The 21,523-nt window shown below is 43.7% G+C and overlaps 1 protein-coding gene across 3 annotated transcripts in view; it reads left to right on the forward strand.

Moving 5' to 3' along the window:
* The window catches only part of LONP2 (lon peptidase 2, peroxisomal), a 187,824-nt gene that overhangs the window by 28,928 nt on the left and 137,373 nt on the right, over positions 1-21,523 (forward strand). For 2 of the 3 annotated variants that reach the window (XM_032230666.1, XM_032230664.1), the window contains exons 9-14: positions 2,193-2,343; positions 3,344-3,470; positions 5,400-5,530; positions 16,135-16,277; positions 18,650-18,857; positions 20,347-20,537. In XM_032230666.1, the coding sequence (XP_032086557.1) occupies positions 2,193-2,343; positions 3,344-3,470; positions 5,400-5,530; positions 16,135-16,277; positions 18,650-18,857; positions 20,347-20,537 (951 nt within the window). Of the gene's footprint in view, positions 1-2,192; positions 2,344-3,343; positions 3,471-5,399; positions 5,531-16,134; positions 16,278-18,649; positions 18,858-20,346; positions 20,538-20,697; positions 20,840-21,523 lie in introns of all 3 variants that reach the window. The other variant, XR_004256476.1, reaches the window with a different exon arrangement.

The following is a 21,523-nucleotide window of genomic DNA, read 5'->3' on the forward strand; positions in this document are numbered from 1 at the left end:
CTGCCACCAGCTCTGCTGGTTGCTGGCAGGCCACTACACACACAAATATTATGCTAGCAAACACAATCAATTTAAAGTTGGGAATAAAGGGTAAAGAAGCAGCTTTCTCTCTGTTGGCTTGGTTGGTATAGTCCCAACCAATCTGGAAGTTTTGGAAAGTTGCTAGAGTTACTAGCACAGACTCTGAAAGCTATCAGATTTTCTGTCTTCTTCCTACGTATGGAAAGTTAAATCCCTTGTGCTCCGTCCGGTGTGATTCATTTTGGGTGTCTTCTTCTCTTGCCCTCCAGCAGTTTTGTCGACAACAAGTTCTCTGGATTTGTGGGTTGAGGGCCTTCTTCCAAAACAAAGCTGCAGCTTTGAAGTCTTGTCCTCCCATTGGGAGTGTATCTTGTTCATCGCGTCTTAATGTAACAGAGCTCATCCTTGGGATCATGCAGATCTTGGGAGAATCCAAAAAAAACCACCCCATGTTTTCTGTATATCCATATCCTAATTTTACATGGTTGTATTTTCTGCCGTGGAACTGTTTCAAGGGGAGTTGGAAATTTCATCTCAATGTTACAGAACGGAAAAGTATCTGGACCATACCATTTCAGTCCTATCTCGGGACTGAAGTGGTGTGGTCCATATTTCTATCATCTTAGTCCTTTTACAAGGGTCCACTTAAATAAAATCCCCCTGACTCAATATCTTTCTCTGAACTCACTCTCTTTCCATCCCTGAAGCATATTTTCTCCCAAAGAGGTTAAAACTACGAATAGAATTTGAAATATACACCACATTTAGAAATATGGAGAGGTTATTGCCGTGGGAAGCCGCCTGCTCACTTCTGCCCAACAGACCCTTAAAAAAAAATCTTTTTGGCGGTTCCACCACAAAACCGCGCTCGACTAAACCGCGCTCGACTAAACCGCGTCACTGACGTCATCAACAGGGCGACAACAGCGCGGAGACAGAAGCACGCTGTAAACCCTAAACCTAAAATTAACCCCTAAACACCTAAACCTAACCCCCCTAAACCTAATCCTAAACCTAACCCTTAACCTAACCCTAAACCTAACCCTAAACCTAACCCATAACCTAACCCTAAACCTAATCCTAGCCCTTAACCTAACCCTAACCCTTAACCTAACCCTAAAGCTAACCCTAAAGCTAACCCTAAACCTAACCCTTACCTTAAGTTGAATCGGCTTGCTTTCAAAGCGCTATTTAAAGCGCCCTTCTTTCTCCGCGCTGGCTGTTGTCGCCCTGTTGATGACGTCAGTGACGCAGTTTAATCGGGCGCAGTTTTGACGGGTCACGCTTTTTGGCTACTGTTTAGAAATCACCCTACAATGATATCTGCGTTTTTGTGTGTTGCATGATGATCAATTTTAAAAAAAAGTAGCCATATCAAAAGTAGAATTTGGAACACATAAACTAACACGATCAGCAGCACTTAAAGAAAATATATACAAAATGTTTTATCATTGGCATTTATCACCAACAAGATTGGCTAAAATGTACCCAAACATGAAGCCGACCTGCTGGAAGTGTAAAAAAGTACAAGGGACCTATTATCACATATGGTGGACCTGCCTGGAAACACAAAAATATTGGACAAAAATTTGGAAATGGGTGCAAGAAATTACAGGAGGACAGATAAAATACAAACCCGAAATCTTTCTACTGGGAATAACCAAAGGGAAATATACAAAGAAAATTAAGTACATATTAACACATCTGCTAACTACAGCTAGAATAGCATTTGCCCAATGCTGGAAACAAAATAATACCCCCTTGGACGAATTAGTGCTAAAAAAAACTTTGGATTGTGCAGAGATGGACAAATTAACATTGAAATTAAAAGATAAAGAAGAGTCGGAATATTATGAAATTTGGAACAATTGATACAAATGGCTGCAAAACAGGAACAAAATTAATTAAGCCAAAAAACAATATATATAAATATATATAGAACTGTGTATAAAGTGTGCAAATATAGAAGCGAAATATTATGTACATGTACGGGTATGATGACATAACAATGTTGATGTAATGACTTTAAGGTGTTGTAGAAGGGAAAAAATAATAAAAAAATCTGTCGCAGTAAAAAAAAAGTAGCCATACATATTTAGTTAAATCAGATGAATTAAATAGGCAAGGCAATTAAAAACAAACATTTTTTGTATTGTTTCTTCTTTTAAAAGGTCTTGGATCCTGAGCAAAACCATAACTTCACTGACCATTACTTAAACGTGGCATTCGATCTGTCTCAAGTCCTCTTCATTGCCACCGCTAATACCACTGCCACCATTCCAGCGGCTTTGTTGGACAGAATGGAGATCATCCAGGTTCCAGGTAACCCCAAGTACAAATCACAGTTATGTGTAGGTGTGTCTCAGGGGTGGGTTTCAACCGGTTCGCGGCGGTTCCTGCGAACCGGTTGGTCGCCCACCCGCAGTCCTTACCCAGTTTTGACGAGTTCTGCGCTTCCATGCATGTGCAGGACGCATACAGCGCCTGCGCGATCGTCCAGGAGCAGCTGGAGCGTCGCGTAGACGCTAGTACGCATGTGTGCACCGCGCGCGTGCACGAGGACGCCGCCGGCCCCGTTCCAACCGAACCGGTTGGAACAGGGTGAGAAACCCACCCCTGGTGTGTCTGCATGGGTACGCATCTCAGAGAGAGGGGACGTATGTCAGGGTTGCAAGTAAGAGACCCAATGTAATCAAACCTCTGAGGCTCAGGTGTTCCTCAAAGTAGAGATTTATTAAAGGTAAGAGGTAAAGGTTCCCCTTGCACATATGTGGTAGTCATACCCAACTCTAAGGGTGTGTGTGCTCATCTCCGTTTCAAAGCTGGCCAGCCAGAGCTGTCCAAAGATTTCTCCCGTCATGTGGCCGGCATTCATAAACGCCAAAGGCGTACGGAACGCTGTTCCCTTCCCACCAAAGGTGGTCTCTATTTTTCTACTTGCACTTTTGCATGTTTTCAAACTGCTAGGTTGCAGAAGCTGGGACAAATAACGGTAGCTCACTCCATTACGCAACACTAGGGATTCGAACCGCTGAACTGCCAAACCTTCTGATCGACAAGCCCAGCATCTTAGCCACTGAGCCACAGATTTGTCAGGCATGTCACATTGGCACATCTGGAGAAAACCCGACTCTGAAGGTCCAGCGATTTTCCCCACCCAAATTAAAAAGTCAAAGTTTCTCTCCCTCCCTCCCCCCCCCAATTCCACATGCCTAACCCACGATTTCCACTACCAGTTGAATACCACTGTTTTTAAAACCCTGTTTTAAAATTGGCATTTCTGAATGTCAGCTCCTCTCTCTTCTCATGAACCGTTTCAAAGGATACACGCAAGAAGAGAAGATAGAAATTGCACATCGGCATTTGATTCCGAAACAGCTGGAACAGCATGGGCTGACTCCGCAACAGATTCAGATTCCCCAGGAAGCAACGCTGGTGATTATCACCCGGTAATGATTTTCCGCACTTTCAATTCTGTGCCACTTTTTCTTTTCTTTTTTTTCTTTTGGTTGTGGGAAACGAGTGGTTCTAAATTTGGAACATTGTGCTGTCAAAGAGCTTTCGGAGAACAGGGGTTTTGCAACATCAATGCCTCTGCTCATTAATACGAGGCCTTCATTCTTAATTATATTTTAAATTTGCAAAATTCCCAGGGTCGTTGTGAGTTCATACAGTATAACAATAACAGTAGCAATAATATCAAACATCAGTTCCCCACAATTACTAGTGGAATGATTAGCAGAAAAGGCAGACTGTGGGTTTTTTTATATATATATAAAGAATCCACAGGCCAAGATAATGTCTTTTTCACACTGAGCCTTTGAACAGACCTCTTCATTGTGGGTTTCCCAAACGGAAAAGAGATTTGCAAAGGGAAGACGCAGCACTGGAAGACAACAGAAATGTGTTTGTCTGTGGGGATGGCATTTGTCTTAGCAGAAGCAGATTTTAGGGGTGATCAGTGATCTTGGCCTACCATTTCCAGTTTGTGTGCTTCCTATCATCTACGCAGGGGTGAAATTCAGCAGGCTCTGACAGGTTCTGGAGAACCGGTAGCAGAAATTTTGAGTAGTTTGGAGAACCGGCAAATACCACTTCTGGCTGGCCCCAGAGTGGGGTGGGAATTGAGATTTTGCAGTAACCTTCCCCCAGGAGTGGCGAAAGAATGGGAATTTTGCAGTATCCTTCCCCCAGGAGTGGGTAGAATTTGCTGTATCTTTCCCCTGCCATGCCCACCAAGCCACACCCACAGAACCATAGTAAACAAGTTTGAATTTCATCACTGCATCTACAGCAAGAGTAGTTAACCTTTTTATACCTGCTGCCCACTTTTGTATCTCTGTTAGTAGTAAAATTTTCTAACCGCCCACCAGTTCCACAGTAATGGTGATTTATAAGGTAGGGAAGTAACTTTACTTTATAAAATTTATAAAGCAGGGTTGCAGCAAACCCCTACACCATGAAAGCTGGAACGCCCACTAGTAGGCGGTAGGGACCAGGTTGACTACTACTGACCTACACTTATCTTTGGGTTACTTTGAGAGTCCAATTCTGCTGTGTTCCCAAAGTCACTTTTTTTTCCCCAAAAGACAACCGGACTTTGTTTCTCCTTAAAGAAATTTCGCTTCTCATCCGAGAAGCTTCTTCAGTTCTTCTGAAGTCAGAACTGAAGAGGCTTCTTGGATGAGAAGCGAAACATCTTCAAGAAAAAAACCAAGTCCGATTCCCTTTGGAAAAAAAAAAAAAAACACCTTTGGTGCAACCGTGACCCGGATGAGCGAGACTCTCCCTAGACAAATTCTGCCCTGTCTTTGTTGTGAGTTTCACCCCCACAATTGCAGAGAACACAGTCGTTGTCCTTTGCAGAACTGAGGTTCGGCTATGGCTTCATTGTAACCCTTGGCCTATATTGTTTTGCAATTTAGATCATTTGCAGACCCCTCCTCACCAGTGGTGGGATTCAATTTTTTTTACTACCGATTCAGTGGGCATGGCTTGGTGGGGTGTGGTTTGGTGGGTGTGGCAGGGGAAGGATACAGCAAAATCCCCATTCCCTCCCGACCTCACTAACCTGCTTTCCAGCTCCGTTCTCCTCTGCAGGGCAACGAAAGAAGACCCAGCCGATCAGCTGGGACTCGGGAGGCAGTGAATAGATCATGGGCGGGGCCAGCCAGAGATGGTATTTGTCAGTTCTCCGACCGACTCAAGATTTCCGCTACCGGTTCGCCAGAACTGGTCAGAACCGGGCGAATACCACCTCTGCTCCTCACCAAACTCAGGATAGGTAGTGACTTCTATAGCCACCTCCAGGATCCCTGGACAATGTTTGCTTCTGTTCACACACTGAAAGGGTATCCTTGTCCATTGCTTTTGGCTAGCTATACCCGAGAGGCCGGGGTTCGCTCTCTGGATCGCAAACTCGGAGCGATTTGTCGGGCGGTGGCTGTCAAAGTGGCTGAAAGCCAGCATAAGGAGACAAGACCGGATCACTCAGAAGGGACAGAAGGAGGTTTGTGAGCGGCATTATTATTATTATACAATTGTATCACAGCGGCCAGTTGTTTCGCCAGATTTGGCATTGGTTACTAGTCGGGCCCCACCCAGGGGCCTAGGACGTCGTAAGGTATTTTCGTAATATGCGTGCAGATCCAAGCAGTGCAGCTTTTTGCATTTGACTGATGGTGATTTTGTCAATTTTTAACTGTTTTAAATGTAATTCCAGTACTTTTGGAATAGCACACAGTGTGCCAATTACCACTGGAATTACCACTGCTGGTTTATTATTATTACTATTATTATTACTATTACTACTATTATTATTATTTTCTCATCTTTCTCCTTTCTTAAAAATCCTGGCCGATCTCAGGCTCTCTCACCAGCTTCTTGGCTTGGATAGTTTCCCCAAAAAGGGGCCTTGTCCTGTTCTGAGTTTTAGATTTGCATATGTTTTGTCCTTCACTGAAATAAAAATGCACCGTTTCCCAGTTTTTTTGGCGTTCATCTCTCGCAATCGGACAACAGAATTATCTTCTCCACATCTGCTGGCAGAAGGAAATCTTAGCTTGTAGCCGAGAGGCGAATGCGTGACTCAAGCAGTTGCTCGGCTCACAATTTGATCTCTGAGGCCAGGGGTGGATTTCATCTTCCATGTGTTGTACGTTTCTCCCTCCATGTCTCCCCCCCTGCGTTACTTTTCAAAGGCTGTGCTCCAGCCCGTAAGCTGCTATCCAGGGACGAGCGGAACACTTAATCTTCATTATTATGAACTCTTAGTTATTAATTGAGACTCTGGAAAGAGTGCAGAGAAGAGCAACAAAAAAGATCAAGGGACTGGAGGCTAAAATATATGAAGAACGCTTACAGGAATTGGGTATGTCTAGTCTTAAGAAACGAAGGATTAGGAGAGACATGATAGCAGTGTTTCAGTATTTGAGGGGCTGCTACAAAGACGAGGGGTCAAACTCAGTGGTGAAATTCAAAGATTTTCCCTACCGGTTCCGTGGGCGTGACAGGGCAGTCATGTGACTGGGTGGGCGTGGCTTGGTGGTCATGTGACCAGGTGGGCGTGGCTGCACAACTGACTTACACACAGTGTTAAAGCAACAGGACTTCACAGAAAATGTTCCCTGCAACAAGGCAGGAACCTCACAGACCATCAGGCACAGCTGATTATCACACAGTGGATCGTCACAGCTTTTTTTAAAAAAAACTTTTTAAAGCATTTTTTTAATACTGCCAGTTCGGGCGAACCGGCCTGAACTGGTAGCATTTCACCCCTGGTCCAAACTATTTTCCAAAGCACCAAAAGGGCAAGGCAAGAAACAATGGATGGAAACCTGTTGTGGCTCAGCAGGAGCTGTTGGAGCTGCCACCAGACTCCGACAGTGAGGGGCCCGATGAGTCGGCTCTGGAGGATTTGGAGGACCCTGGACAGAGTTCTGACTCCGAGCAGGGCGCAGAGAGGCTGGTTGGCCACCAGGAGGCACCTGAGCCTTGGACCAGTGGGGAGGAGACAAGGGAGAGTAAGCCGGATGCCAGTAGTGAGTTGTTCCTGGATGCCCGGCACCGAAGAGCTACTAGGCATCAGGAACAATTACGCAATTACAGGAGGTAATTGTACTCAGCTGGTGGTCATTAGACTCCTCTCCAGACTATAAAAAGACTCCTTGTGCACACGCCCCTCTTTGCAGAAGTCAACGCAGGATTGAATGTCGGAGGACATTACTGTGAGCTTGGCAGGCTGGATTGCTGCCAAGCCTTATCTGTGTTTATTGCTGCCCCAAGCTTGTCGGTGACGGTTTGCTGCCAAGGACCTACCTGTCTGTTAATTAAATACCGTAACTTATCTTTGGCTCGGAATGTGCTTTGGTGTGGAACGAGGGGGTTCAGAACAGAAACCAACCAAGGAAAGAAGCAATCTAGAACGAAGGAGAAACCTCCGAACGGCGAGAGCAATTAACCAATGGAATAGCTTGTCTTCAGAAGTTGTGGGGGCTCCACCACCGAAGGCTTTCAAAAGGAGACTGGCAACCGTTTGTTGAAATGGTACAGGGTCTCCTGCTCGAGCAGGGGGTTGTACTAGAAGATCTCCGAGGTCCCTTCCTGTTCTGACCCCCCCCCTCCTTGCTTGTTCACAAACAACAGCCAGACAGAACTTCAAAGGAAATATCTATCAGTTCTGGCTCAAGCTGGCTGCGAGCCCAAAATAAACATAGATAAAGTCTTTGGCAAAAAGTTACACAGCAAATGCAAAAACAAAACTCTTACAGCAAATCAGGTTTACAGAAAGCAAATCACTTATCCAAGTGCCTCTTTGAATCATTAACACTAACTCGAACAGGAACGGAACTGAACTCAAGAACAAACAACGAACGTTGACTTCTGCAACTAAGCCGTGGCATCATCAGTCTTTTATCTGCAGGAGAAGACCCTAACGAGCAACAGCTGCTCATTATCCTGCATCCAGAAACAACTCACAGGTTTCTGCTGAGTCACAACACTTCCAACCCTTATTATTCTATGTTCGAATCTTTGATAGCCTCCCTATCAGCATGAAGTAAGGCAGTCATTTTCTGCAAGTTAATTTTTCGGGAAGTGAAATCCAACTCTGTATGGTTTTGGAGTTTGATCCTGGTAGCATTGCTGGAGATTGGTATTTGTTCCAGTGGGTTGCCATACAAACAGAAAATCATCTGTCATAGCAGGCATATTATCTGTGGGCCCCAACAAGTGCAATATGTACATTCAGGAATTTTACAAGCTCTCTTGAAAAATGTGCTTGTCTCCATTATGATGAAAACTTTGAGCCCATGCGTTTTTCCGGTTCCACCACAAAACCGCGTTCGACTAAAGGGCGCTCGATGAAACCGCGTAGCTGACGTCATCACAGTGCGACAACAGCGCGGAGAAAAAAGCACGCTGTAAACGCTAAACCTAAAATTGACACCTAAACCTAAACATAACCCCCCTAAACCTAATCCTAAACCTAACCCTAATCCTAACCCTTAACCTAACGCTAAACCTAATCCTAACCCTTAACCTAACCCTAAACCTAACCCTTAACCTAACCCTAAACCTAACCCTAAACCTAACCCTAACCCTTAACCTAACCCTAAACCTAACCCTAAACCTAACCCTTAACCTAACCCTAAACCTAACCCTAACCCTTAACCTAACCCTAAACCTAACCCTTACCTTAACTTGAATCGGCTTGCTTTCAAAGCGCTATTTAAAGCGCCCTTCTTTCTCCGTGCTCGCTGTTGTCGCCCTGTTGATGACGTCAGCGACGCGGTTTAATCGGGCGCGCTTTAGTCGAGCACGGTTTTGTCGTGCCACGGTCTTTCCCACATATTAATATAACCTGAGATTTAAGTCTCACTGATTATTCAGCCCTATTTATATTGGCTGCAGCCTTAACATTATTCTAGAGCAGGGATTATTATTATTTTTTTTAATGTCTGGCTGAAAGCATGTTAGACATTGAAGAAAACGTCTCCTGTCACCATGTGGAAACTTGGAGGTGTATTTTTCACAGAGTTTGGTGCAACCTGAGAACATTTTAACTTCTTGAACTTGTACCTCAAATCTTTTTTTATTTTTAAAGATGGGGCTGTTTTGGCTGGCAACAGAGATGTTGATGCAGAGTTTGCTACTAGGTTCGTGTGACTCATATGCTCGCACTCCAGAGAGAAGCAGATGTCAAACCGCGTCTTTTCACAATTATTTTTATTGGCATATTCCTCGTGTTTTCTTACTGGCTATGCTTACATTAGCATCTAATAATTGCGGCTATATATTTCGAAAGCCACTTTTTAAAGCACATTTTAATTATTTATGTCATATTTCTGCTCCCAGCCCCCCCGTTTTCTTCCAAAAGAGAAAGAATCGAGCAATTAAAAAGAGTTCAATTTATTCTTAGCCTAAGTCAAAAGGCCCAACGAATAAAAGGAAAGCTTTAGAAAGAGTGCAGAGAAGAGCAACAAAGATAATTAGGGGACTGGAGGCTAAAACATATGAAGAACAATTGCAGGAACTGGGTATGTCTAGTTTAATGAAAAGAAGGACCAGGGGAGACATGCTAGCAGTCTTCCAATATCTCAGGGGTTGCCACAAAGAAGAGGGAGTCAAGCTATTCTCCAGGGCACCCGAGGGCAGAACAAGAAGCAATGGGTGGAAACTAATCAAAGAGAGAAGCAACTTAGAACTCAGGAGACATTTCCTGACAGTAAGAACAATAAATCAGTGGAACAACTTGCTTCCAGAAGCTGTGAATGCTCCAACACTGGAAGTTTTAAAGAAGATGTTGGATAACCCTTTGTCTGAAGTGGTGTAGAGTTTCCTGCCTAAGCAGGGGGTTGGACTAGAAGACCTCCAAGGTCCCTTCCAACTCTGTTATTCTATTCCATTCTAAAATTCCCTCCTGAAAGCAAGATTGGCAAATCAAAGTAGTCGCCAGTGGAGGACTTTCCATCATATAGGACTGGTCAGAAAGAAAAAAAATCCAAAGCACCAGAAGGCAGGACAAGAAGCAATGGAGAAACCACCTCGAATTGAGCCTAACAGTGAGGACAATTAACCAGTGGAACGGCTTGCCTCCAGAATAGCAATAGCAGTTAGGCTTATATATCGCTTCATAGGGCTTTCAGCCCTCTCTAAGCGGTTTACAGAGTCAGTATATCGCCCCCAACAACAATCCGGGTCCTCATTTTACCCACCTCGGAAGGATGGAAGGCTGAGTCAACCCTGAGCCGGTGAGATTTGAACAGCCGAACTGCAGAACTGTAGTCAGCTGAAGTAGCCTGCAGTGCTGCATTTAACCACTACGCCACCTCGGCTTTCTGAAGTTGTGGGTTCTCCATCACTGGAGGTTTTTAAGAAGAGTCTGGACAGCCACTTGTCTGGAATGGTATAGGGTCTCCTGCTTGAGCAGTGGGTTGGACTAGAAGACCTCCAAGACCCCTTCCAGCTCTATTCTGATTAAGCTATTCTCCAAAGCACTTGAAGGCAGGACAAGAAGCAATGGGTGGAAACTAATCAAAGAGAGAAGCAACCTTGGAATTAAGGAGAAACTTCCTAACAGTGAGGACAATGAAGTAGTGGAATAGCTTGACCCCAGAAGTCGTAAGTGCTTCATCCCCGGAGATTTTTAAGAAAAGACTAGATAGTGACTTGTCTGAAATGGTATAGGGTCTCTTGCTTGAGCAGAGGGTTGGACTAGGAGACCTCCAAGGTCCCTTCCAGTTCTAGTCTGATTCCGAAGTCAACTCTCATCCCCTTGCAGAGCCTCACCGGCTCCAGATGCATTTTTTCAAAAGGTTTCTGGGGTTACCAGTGGAAGAGGCCGAAAGCTTCTCCCTTGCAACATTAGAGGGACGTGTTTACTACTAAACGCAGAACAAAAAAAAGGCAGCTTTGTCTGTGTCTCCTCCCCGCCCTTCCCCAAATTCAGCAAAAGGAGTTATTTGCAGGGTAGAAACTGGAGCTTAGAAATTGCTGCCAGCTAGGAAAAGAACAGCAAGCGGAATGTTTTCCGAAGGGTGTAAAATTCAAGGGTTTTGGGTTTTTTTTTTGTTAGTTTACCCCCTCCTCCCTGTTTCGGTCTTTGTTTTTGACCGTTTAGAGGAAGCCCTACCACACAACTGTTGCCGACCCACCAGCTTGCCTTTGTGTGGTCTGAAATGCCAGCCTGCAAAGCGGAGCGATGGAAAGGGCAGCTGCCAAAATGGGCAGGGAGCGGGCTTGCCCTTTCCTTGGTGCTGGCATTTGAATCACATCCCCGGCTCCCAAACAGGCGAAGGGGTTTCCCCCTTTGTTTGAAAAATTAGGGGGAGGAGGAGGAGGAGGAAGAAGAGGAAGGGGAAAGAAAAAAAACATAGTAGTAGTAGGAAGGAGGAGGAAAAAGAAGAAGAGGGAGGAGGAGGAGGGAGGGGAAGAAGAAAAAATAGTTATAGGCAGGAGGAGGAGGGGGAGGGGAAGAAGAAGGAGGAGGAGGAGAAGAAGGAGGAGGAGGAGGAGGAGAAGGGGAGGAGGAGGAAGAGGAAGAGGAAAGAAGAAAAAATAGTAGTAATAGGAAGGAGGAGGAAAAAGAAGAAGAGGAGGGAGGAGAAGGAGGAGGTGGGGAAGAAGAAAAAATAGTAGTAGGCAGGAGGGGGAGGAGGAGGAGGAGGAGGAGAAGAAGGGGAGGAGGAGGAAGAAGAAGAAGGAGGAGAAGAAGAAGAAGGGGGGGAGAAGAAGGAGGAGGAAGAAGGAGGAAGAAGAAGAAAGGAGGAGGAGGAGGAAGAAGGAGGAGGAGGAACAGCTCCTGCGGCCTCTGGGCCAATGCCGCAGTGAATCATATTTGTCCTGAACATGAAATGTGTCATGGAGACATGCATTGCTTCAACCATCAAGCTGAATCCAGCTCACTGGCCAAGGATTGTGTTTGGTCAAAGCTTGCTTCAGTTCCAATTCCAGTTGGGCAGGCAGCAAAAGTAAGAGAGGGTTACTGTACCCTGAATAGGTCCTGGTTAATAAGGCACCAGGGTAGAAATAGGACATGGTGAGTTCTACTCCTGTCTTAGGTATGAAAGCCAACTGGGTAACCTGAGTCAATTGCCAGGAGACGGTGAGTTCCAGTCCTGCCTTAGAGATGAAAACTGGCTGGGTGACTTTGATCAATCTCCAGGGGATGGGAAGTTCTAGTCCTGCCTTAGGCATGAAAGCTGGCTGGGTGATTTGGGGGCAATCACCTGGAGACGGTGAGTTCTAGTCTTGCCATGGGCATGAAAGTAGGCTGGGTGACTTTGGGCAGTCAATCTCAGCCCCTCACCTTTCAGGATTGTCATTGTGGGAAAAACAGGAAGGAAGGAGTATTAGGTATGTTCGTCACCTTGAAATATCTATCTATCTATCTATCTATCTATCTATCTATCTATCTATCTATCTATCTATCTATCTATCTATCATCTATCTATCTATCTATCTATCTATCTATCATCTATCTATCATCTATCATCTATCATCTATCTATCATCTATCTATCATCTATCTTATCATCTATCCATCCATCCACCCACCCACCCACCCACCCACCCACCCACCGATCTATATATCTATCTATCTATCTATCTATCTATCTATCTATCTATCTATCTATCTATCTATCTATCTATCTATCTATCTATCTATCTATCTATCTATCTATCATCTATCATCTATCATCTATCATCTATCTATCTATCTATCTATCTATCTATCTATCTATCTATCTATCTATCTATCTATCTATCTATCTATCTATCTATCTATCGTAAATACCGCTCACTCATCATGAAATCTCCAGAACCGTAAAGTCTACAATCTTGAAATTCGGCACATATGAGCCTCTTAGATTCTAGGTACTCGCTAAGAAAGGATTTTTCGAAATGACCATCAGATCATTAGCATTTCTTATGTAGTATTATATTAACATGCATCAATTCTAAGGAGTTGGACATTCTACTCCTCCTCCCCACCTGAAAGGAACTCTGTTCCAACTGCCATTTGCCTTATATGGGCGTGGCCAATGCCTGACTCATCTGGCTTGCGGGCTGGCCCGATCGCATGGTTTCATTGCAAAGCATGGGTATCCAGCTAGTTACTTATAAACTAAAAAAGCTAGCTGGGGATTCTGGGAGTTGAAGTACATGTGTCTGAAAAGTTGCCACATTTGGAGAACCCTGCCATAAAAGAGCCCCAATCCTAGCACAACCCATCAAAATTTTTCTTCATAAGGGATTAAATCAAGAGTCCGAACTAAACGAGCAGAACTGGAAAGTGAATTTTCTCTCCATTTGGCCCTCATGTTACGCCAAAAATAATAAAAGGAAGTTGTATTGTGGCCAAGGTACTATTTGAAACTCATCCCGCTGTGCTTTTGTGGATAACATAATGTGCAAACGAGGCTGGGGGAAGTAATAGCAGTGCATGTGCAGGCAAGAAATCAGGTTGATACCAGAATCAATTGTGGGTTTACTAACCAATGCTGTAGTTTAAGCCAGGGCATGAAGACAAACTGCAATGCATGATTTATTTTTGGTTAGTTTTAATATCTCCCTGGCTTATTCCAGTCTAGAAAATTGCCAGGTCCCTACAGAGAGGAAGATCATATCAGAAATTGGCTAAGGAAAGAAACTGTGGCTAGTTTGCTTTCATCAAAAGACATAACCTTGGTGTCAGCGTTCCAAGTATCATGTAGAATTAAATCAGAGTCCAAGACAAAACGATCCTTAAAGTTCCAATTTAATAAAGCAGACATCTTAGCACATCTGTGTTAATCCCAATTCTGGAAATGGCATCAGAATCCCACCCACTTAAAAGTTCATGATCTTGTCCCCACACCCACCATCCATCACATGGTCCAATCTTCTTCTTCCACGCTGGTGTCTCCACCCAGCTGCTTCCGGTCAGGTGTAAAAGTGCGGAGACAAAAGATGACCTTGGCTTCTAGTAAAGAATGACAATAATACATTCCACAATCCTACTCCTGTCTATTCCCCCCTCCCATCAACTATACTAATGAAACAGCATAATGAAATAAGAGAAAGTGTCAAAATTCTAAAAGGAATATAATTGCAGGCCTGACACTTGGTTTATTCAACAAACCATGGCTTCATGTGGCATCGAACCCCAGTTGGTCGTCAAGTTGTGTTGCGGTCTGGAACAAAAGTTGGTTTCGGGGAATTCATTTTCATGGTGCACAACTTTTTATATCAAGATTGGGTTTGGTTTTAAACAACGTTTGCTTGTCCGGATTGCATGCGTGATCCAAAGTTTTAATTACATATTGTCTTATTATAGGTAGTCCTCGACTTACGACCACAGCTGAGCCCAAATTTTCTCTTCTGTTTGGCGAGACATTTGCTAAGTGGATTTTGCCCCATTGTATGACCTTGCTTACCACCGTTGTTAAGTGAATCCCTGCAGCTGTTAAATTAGCGGCACCGCTGTTCAGTGAAGCCGGCTTCCCCATTGCCTTTGCTTGTCGGATGGTCGCAAAAGGGGATCACGTGACCCCCAGGGCTGTCATAAATATGAGTCAGTTGCCAAGCAGTTGCCCCCGCCGGGGGGGGCTGCAATGGTCGTAAGTGTGAAAAAACAGTCATACGTCACCTTTTTTTCAGTGCAGTTGTAAGTTTGAATGGTCAGTGAGTGAACTGTTGTAACTGCGAACAGTCATTAAATGATCTATTGTTAAGACAAGAACTATCTGTGTATTGCTCATCGATGGAATATGATCACACTGTCCCTATCGCAGGGCAGTAACTATATTGAATTATATGGTCTACTCTAGTGCAATATTAAGAGGGAGTCAAGCTATTCTCCAAAGCACCTGAGGGTAGAACAAGAAGCAATGGGTGGAAACTAATCAAGGAGAGAAGCATCCTGGAACTAAGGAGAAATTTCCTGACAGTTAGAACAATTAATCAACTTGCCTCCAGAAGTTGTGAATTCTCCAACACTGAAGTGGTGCAGGCTGGTTGGACTAGAAGACCTCCGAGGTCCCTTCCAACTCTGTTATTCTATTCTAATGCAATATCATTAGATATTGCATTGTTCCAATCATTTTCTAGACTGGAAACAAGCCAAGGAGATGTTAAAACTAACCACAAATAAACCATGGAGCCCGTCTTCACGCCCTGGCCTAAACTACAGCATTAGTAAACCCACAATTAACCCTGGTATCAACCTGGTTTCTTGCCTGCACATGCACTACTATTACTTCCCTCGTTTGCACATTATGTTATCCACAAAAGCACAATTTTCAGTTTCAGTTATATATATAGCATGTGAAGGATGTGTGTTTGTGTTTTTATTTTTATAGTTATCACGTACAATGAAGATGGCGTTTCATTTCGTTGTGCAATGACAATAAAGTAAATGAAACTAGAAAAGTGATCAGTATTTTCTTCCTCCCCCTCCTTTTTTTTTGTTGGTTCAAAAGTTTTATTTCTTTTAAAACAAACATTTCATCATTCCTCAATCAGTAAGACATCGAAGTACAATTTTGTGTGTGTCAAAATAGTTCTAGTTTACCACCAAATTCTTGTCTAGCCTAATGTATACCCCTCCCTCCCTCCCCCCTCTCCCCCAACCCCCTCCTCCTTCCCCCCCCCCCCCCCGACCTCCCAGAGCCCGTACACGGTATGGATTTTTAACAAACACAGTCTAATATCTATTGAGAAAAAAGAAATAAAGAAATTAATGACATTCTACATTGACCTTAGCTTCTTCTTGCTGAGCTAACTTTAAACAATTTAAATCATTTCTGATCTTAAGCATAGGCTAACTGGAATTTCTTAGTCCCATATTTATTTTGTATATAGTCAATCCATTTTTTCCAGTCTCGTTTATATCTCTCATTTGAATGATCTTTAAGATATGCCGATATTTTAGCCATCTCGGCTAAGTTTGTAACTTTCAATGTCCATTCTTGAGTTGTAGGCAAGTCTTCCTTCTTCCAGTATTGTGCCACCAACAGTCTTGCTGCCGTTATTAGGTGCAGAATCAAGTTAGTCTCTACCACTGTAAAGTCAGTACATATACCTAGTAAGAATAACTAATATTCCTCCCCCCCCCCCTTTAATTATCTTCCAGATGGGAAAGAACCCATTGCAGAAGAGCCAAAATCAGAAACCCTTCACGACGCTTCCGACCTAGCTCTGCCCCCTGAAATGCCCATTTTAATTGACTTCCATGCCTTGAAGGACATCCTGGGGCCACCGATGTATGAACTGGAGGTACGGCTTCTTCTCGGGTTTTATTCTGCTACTCGGGGGGCGGGGGGCAGGGGGGAGCTTTGCTTTGCTTGTTTGTTCGTATGGCTTCTACTTGTATTTTTACCTGCTTTCGAACTGCTAGGTTGGCAAAAGCTGGGGCAAGTCACCGGAGCTCACCCCATTAGGTGGTGCTAGGGATTCGAACCGCCAAACTGCCGACCTTTCTGATCGACAAGCGCAGCGTCTTAGCCACTGAGCCATCGTAACCACAGATGAAACCTTCAAGAAATGGGTAACGCATTTTGGACCAGCGGAGAGTTAAAAAGAGCAGTTCCAGATGGTCCCCATCTCAATGTGGCCATTGGCCAACATCACTGGGTAGCAGCCTCAAACAATATGTGCTGAAACAGCTTCCTTGGCCTTACTTAACTGCCCTTTTTTTTGGGGGGGGAGGGAGGTCTCACTGGAAAACATTCCTTCCTCCTTTGGTCCATTTGTTTGTCTTTCCTCCAGCTTGCCGTGGGCCTCTTGTTCTTTCTTTCTTTTTCTTTCTTTTTTTTTTCTCCTCCTTGGCTCGGAGAGTTTTCACCTCTGACCTCCTCTCTGCCATCAATAACTAGCTGGAAATCTAGACCTCGCCTGTCAGCGCTTGGCCAGGAGGAAGAGAAACCGAAAACCGAAGTTAATTGCATCAATTAGCCTTCTGGAAGTGGAAGAAGATCTCCCCACCCACCCCCCACCCAAATGAAATATTTTTAAAACGAATACCTTAGGCCCATGAGCTGCGCAGTTCCTGCAAAAGGAACCGGACATTTCAGAATCAACATTTCTTCATTTAGGGGAAAGGAGAGGGACGCAGTGATTCAGTGGTTAAGACGCTGAGTTTGTCGATCAGAAAGGTCAGCAGTTTGGCGATTTGAATCCCTAGTGCTGTATAACAAAGTGAGCTCCCGTTACTTGTCCCAGCTTCTGCCAACCTAGCAGTTCGAAAGCATGTAAAAACGCAAGTAGAAAAATAGGAACCACCTTTGATGGGAGGGTAACAGCGTTCCGTGCGCCTTCGGCGTTTAGTCATGCCAGCCACATTGCCACAGAGATGTTGTCGGACAGTGCTGGTTCTTCGGCTTTGAAACGGAGATGAGGACCGCCCCCTAGAGTCAGGAACGACTAGCACATATATGCGAGGGGAACCTTTATCTTTACCTTTAGGGGAAAGGAAGGAAGCTGTGCTGCTTGAATATGTTGAGTCGAATTCTGAAAGAAAAGCTTGCTGGGTGATGTGGGGAGAAACTGGATTTGGAACAACTGTTTTGCAGAGGTATTGCAGATATTGGGCCAGTGATAGATATATAAGGCATATTAAAAGATAAAAGAGTTAAGGTGAGCTTAATTTCTGGGAATTATACGGACACATCCAGGCAAGAGAGCTGGGCTAGGGATGGCATCCTCGTCTTCTCTCTTAAATTCCATCCCTGCAACCTTGAGAGACAATGGCAAGCTTGCATCCAGGCGGTAATTAGATCTGACCCTAAGCGTCATTAAAGAGTTGCAATTGAAAAGGTCCTTTTTAATTGCCATCTTCACGGCCGAATGAGGTGGCAGCATCTGGAGAAGGACCTTCAAATACGCCTGCAGTTGGACTGCATGGAGGGTGTGTGTGTGTGTGTGTGCTGACATTCATCCCAAATTGCACAGGGCTTTTAACGTTTCAAACCACAGTTTATATTCAGAACTACAGGTAGTTCTTGACTTATGGCCTAAAATTTCTGTTACTAAGAGAGACATTTGTTAAGTGAGATTTATCTCCTTTTACCATCTTTCTTGCCACAGCTGTTAAATGAATCACAACTGTTGTTAAGCCAGTGACATGGTTGTTAAGTGAATCTGGCTGCCCCATTGACTTCGCTTGTCAGGAGGGGAGCGAAATGAATTTTGATCAGGCGGCCATAAGGATGAGTCATAAGTTTGAAAGAAACGTTTGTAAGTCCCTTTTTCAGTGCCGTTGTAACTTTGAACCATCAGTAAATGAACTGCTGTAAGTTGAGGACTACCTGTATTGCACAGTGATTACCTGTAATACCATTAAGAACCAGTGAGTTGTATTCTGCCTAGCCTGGCCCACCCAATCGTGGGAAAGCTGTATTTGGTTACTCACTTGCCAAAGAAAATAGCAATCACACTTAGACTTATATACTGCTTTTCACAGTGCTTTCACAGCCCTCTCTAAGCAGTTCACAGAGTCAGCCTCTTGCCCCCAGCCATCTGGGTCCTCATAGCTTTAACATTTCAAGTTTTGGCCCCTTCTGTACCCAAGAATGTCACGCAGGCTGCACTTGATACGCAGATCAGATGAAGGTTGACTCTTTGAGCATCCCGCCTCTCCTTTCTTCCAGGTGTCCGTGCGGCTGAATCAACCAGGCGTAGCAATAGGCTTGGCCTGGACACCCTTAGGTGGAGAGATCATGTTTGTGGAAGCCAGTCGGATGGATGGGGAAGGCCAGTTGACGCTAACCGGGCAGTTGGGGGACGTCATGAAGGAATCGGCCCACCTCGCCATCAGCTGGCTGCGGAGCAACGCAAAGAGATATCAGCTGACCAACGGTAGAGGAGGCTGTGGGGCCATCCCGATGTGTCTTTTTAGCGGCATCTCGCTATAGATCTGTAGACCAGTCATTCAACAATCACACTTCTTTGTGTTTGGGATGCAGCCTCACCAATGGTGGGAGAAAGTTGTGGCTTATGTGGGCAAGATCAGTGACAAATAAATTTAATAACAACAACAATAATAATAATTACTCGGAACTGCCTATATACTCCGATGCTACCTTAATAGCTCTTAGGTTAGGACTTGAACTGTTAGTTCATATAGTTTTTATTACTACAATTACTACTACTAATAATAATAACAACAACAACAATGATTAAAACAGTGATATCCATTGTCATTGGGGCACTTGATACCATGTCCAAGAATTTTATAAAACACTTCAAGAAATAGCAGCTTCCTGCAATAACACCAGCGGAACTGGAAAAAAACTGTGCTACTCTGAGCATTGTACATCTTAAGAAGGTACTTGGTTGATACCTAAGATGCTGACAGCAACCCGTATCAACCATTAGCACCATCAATGGCATTTGTGATGCATTTTTGAATGTTCAGTTGGCTGTGTTTCATGTTTAATGAATATTAAGTATATAATAATTTTTAAGTATTTAAAGTAAGTATATAATAATTTTAAGTACTTAAATATTAAGTATATAATAATAATAATAATAACAACAACAACAATAATAATAATACATTTCAAGAAGATACTTGGTTGATACCTAGGATGCTGGCAGCAACCCGCATCAACCATCAGTGCCAGTCAGTGTTATCTGTGATACATTTTTAAATGTTGTTGACTGAGTTTCATGTTTAATGAATAAAATAACAGTAATAATAGTAGTAATAACAGCAATAATAGTAATAATGACTCAATAGGTAGACAAAAATGCCAAACCTTGTCTGAATATCTGACTGACTGTGCAATGATTAATAGCAACAACAATTATAATAATATCTTGCCCATTTAATGCAGTAATTGCTTTGTTACTCATTCTCTCCAATTTTGTACTATAGTTTTATCTGATTGTAAGCCGCCTAGAATCACGTGACAGCTATATGGAGGGAAAATAAGTCTAATAAATAAATGATAAATTAACTGTAGTCGTTTTGAAGGGTAAAGAAGATGTTTGTTTGTTTTTAGTGAGGGTTTGTTACCATGCATCATCTCATCAAACAGGCACTAACTTCCTTCTGCCATTAATCTTATCTCCATCTAGGAAGGGCAGGTTAATTTTTTTTCTTTTATTTTCTAAAGGCCAGATGTGGGTATATTGATGCAGGTGCTTCTCCCCCCCCCCCTCTCTCTCTTCCCCCTTCCCTTGGCTGGCACTCTTTCTGCTTTCAAATACGGGGTTTTCTTCCAAAATGGAAACATGTTAGGAATTCAAGCCTTCCAGCGCTCGGGGTGGGTTTCTTTTTATTTATTTTTAGAACAAAGACTGGCCAAGCACCAATCTGCAAATCCCTTTCTCTTTCTTAAAGCTTCTGGAAGTTTTGATCTCCTTGACAACACAGACATCCATCTGCACTTCCCAGCTGGAGCTGTCACAAAAGATGGACCATCTGCAGGCGTTACCATAGTAACCTGCCTTGCCTCCCTCTTCAGTGGGCGGCTGGTGCGTTCAGATGTAGCCATGACTGGGGAAATTACACTAAGAGGACTTGTTCTTCCAGTAAGTATTGTTTAGAGATGGTTAATGGTGGTTAAAGCTTTTACCCGCCCCTGGATTCACCTCCCGGTTTTTTCCCCCCCTTCTTTATTCTAAGAATACCTTATCCTGGCTTCCTAGAGAGCTTTCTGAAAGCTTCCCTTACAAGATCTCTGTTTTGCAGGGCTGGCCCACGTCCCCAAAGGCTAGATTTTGTGCAGCTCCTTTGCCCTCGGAGTAAACCAGCATCCCGATGGCGATGGCGAGATTAAGGGAAGATCAGATCACAGCGATTTCTTGGCACTGCAGGGTTTTAACGTCGTCAGGTGATGCTGAACTGGAAGCCCTGGTGACGTCACGACTCTTAAGCTCAGGGGCCTGTGAAGGAAGGGATTCCGGTCTCCGTTTGCAATCTAGATGGCCCCAGAAAGGTTCCCATGCTTGAGAAGCATTGATGTTGAGAATTTGCGGAGTAGGGATTAAATGGACCTCCTTTCAGAATGAGAACGTGTGGTGTTTAGCGCAAACCTGGAACGGGCGATGGAAAAATGTCAAGGTTTTTTTTAAAGAGGTGTGCGGCATATGGTTTTGTATCTTTACCTAGAGAGAGAACTCTTGGCATGAGTATGGATTAACAGCAAGGCAGCCAGTAACTTGCAGCAGAGAACACCTGCTTAGAGACAGGCAGATAGTTGTTTCTTTCCTGTTTCCCCTCTTAGATCGATCTATCCATCCATTTCATCTATCTCATCTCATATCTATATCTATCTATCTATCTATCTATCTATCTATCTATCTATCTATCTATCTATCTATCTATCTATCTATCTATCATCTATCTATCTATCTATCTAATCTATCTATCTATCTATCTATCTATCTATCTATCTATCTATCTATCATCTATCATCTATCTATATCATCTGTCTGCTGTCTGTCTGTCTATCTATCTATCTCTGTCTGTCTGTCAATCTATCTATATCATCTATCTATATTGTCTGTCTGTCTGT

This window comes from Thamnophis elegans, chromosome 14 (genome assembly GCF_009769535.1).
Source record: "Thamnophis elegans isolate rThaEle1 chromosome 14, rThaEle1.pri, whole genome shotgun sequence".
NCBI lineage: Eukaryota > Metazoa > Chordata > Lepidosauria > Squamata > Colubridae > Thamnophis > Thamnophis elegans.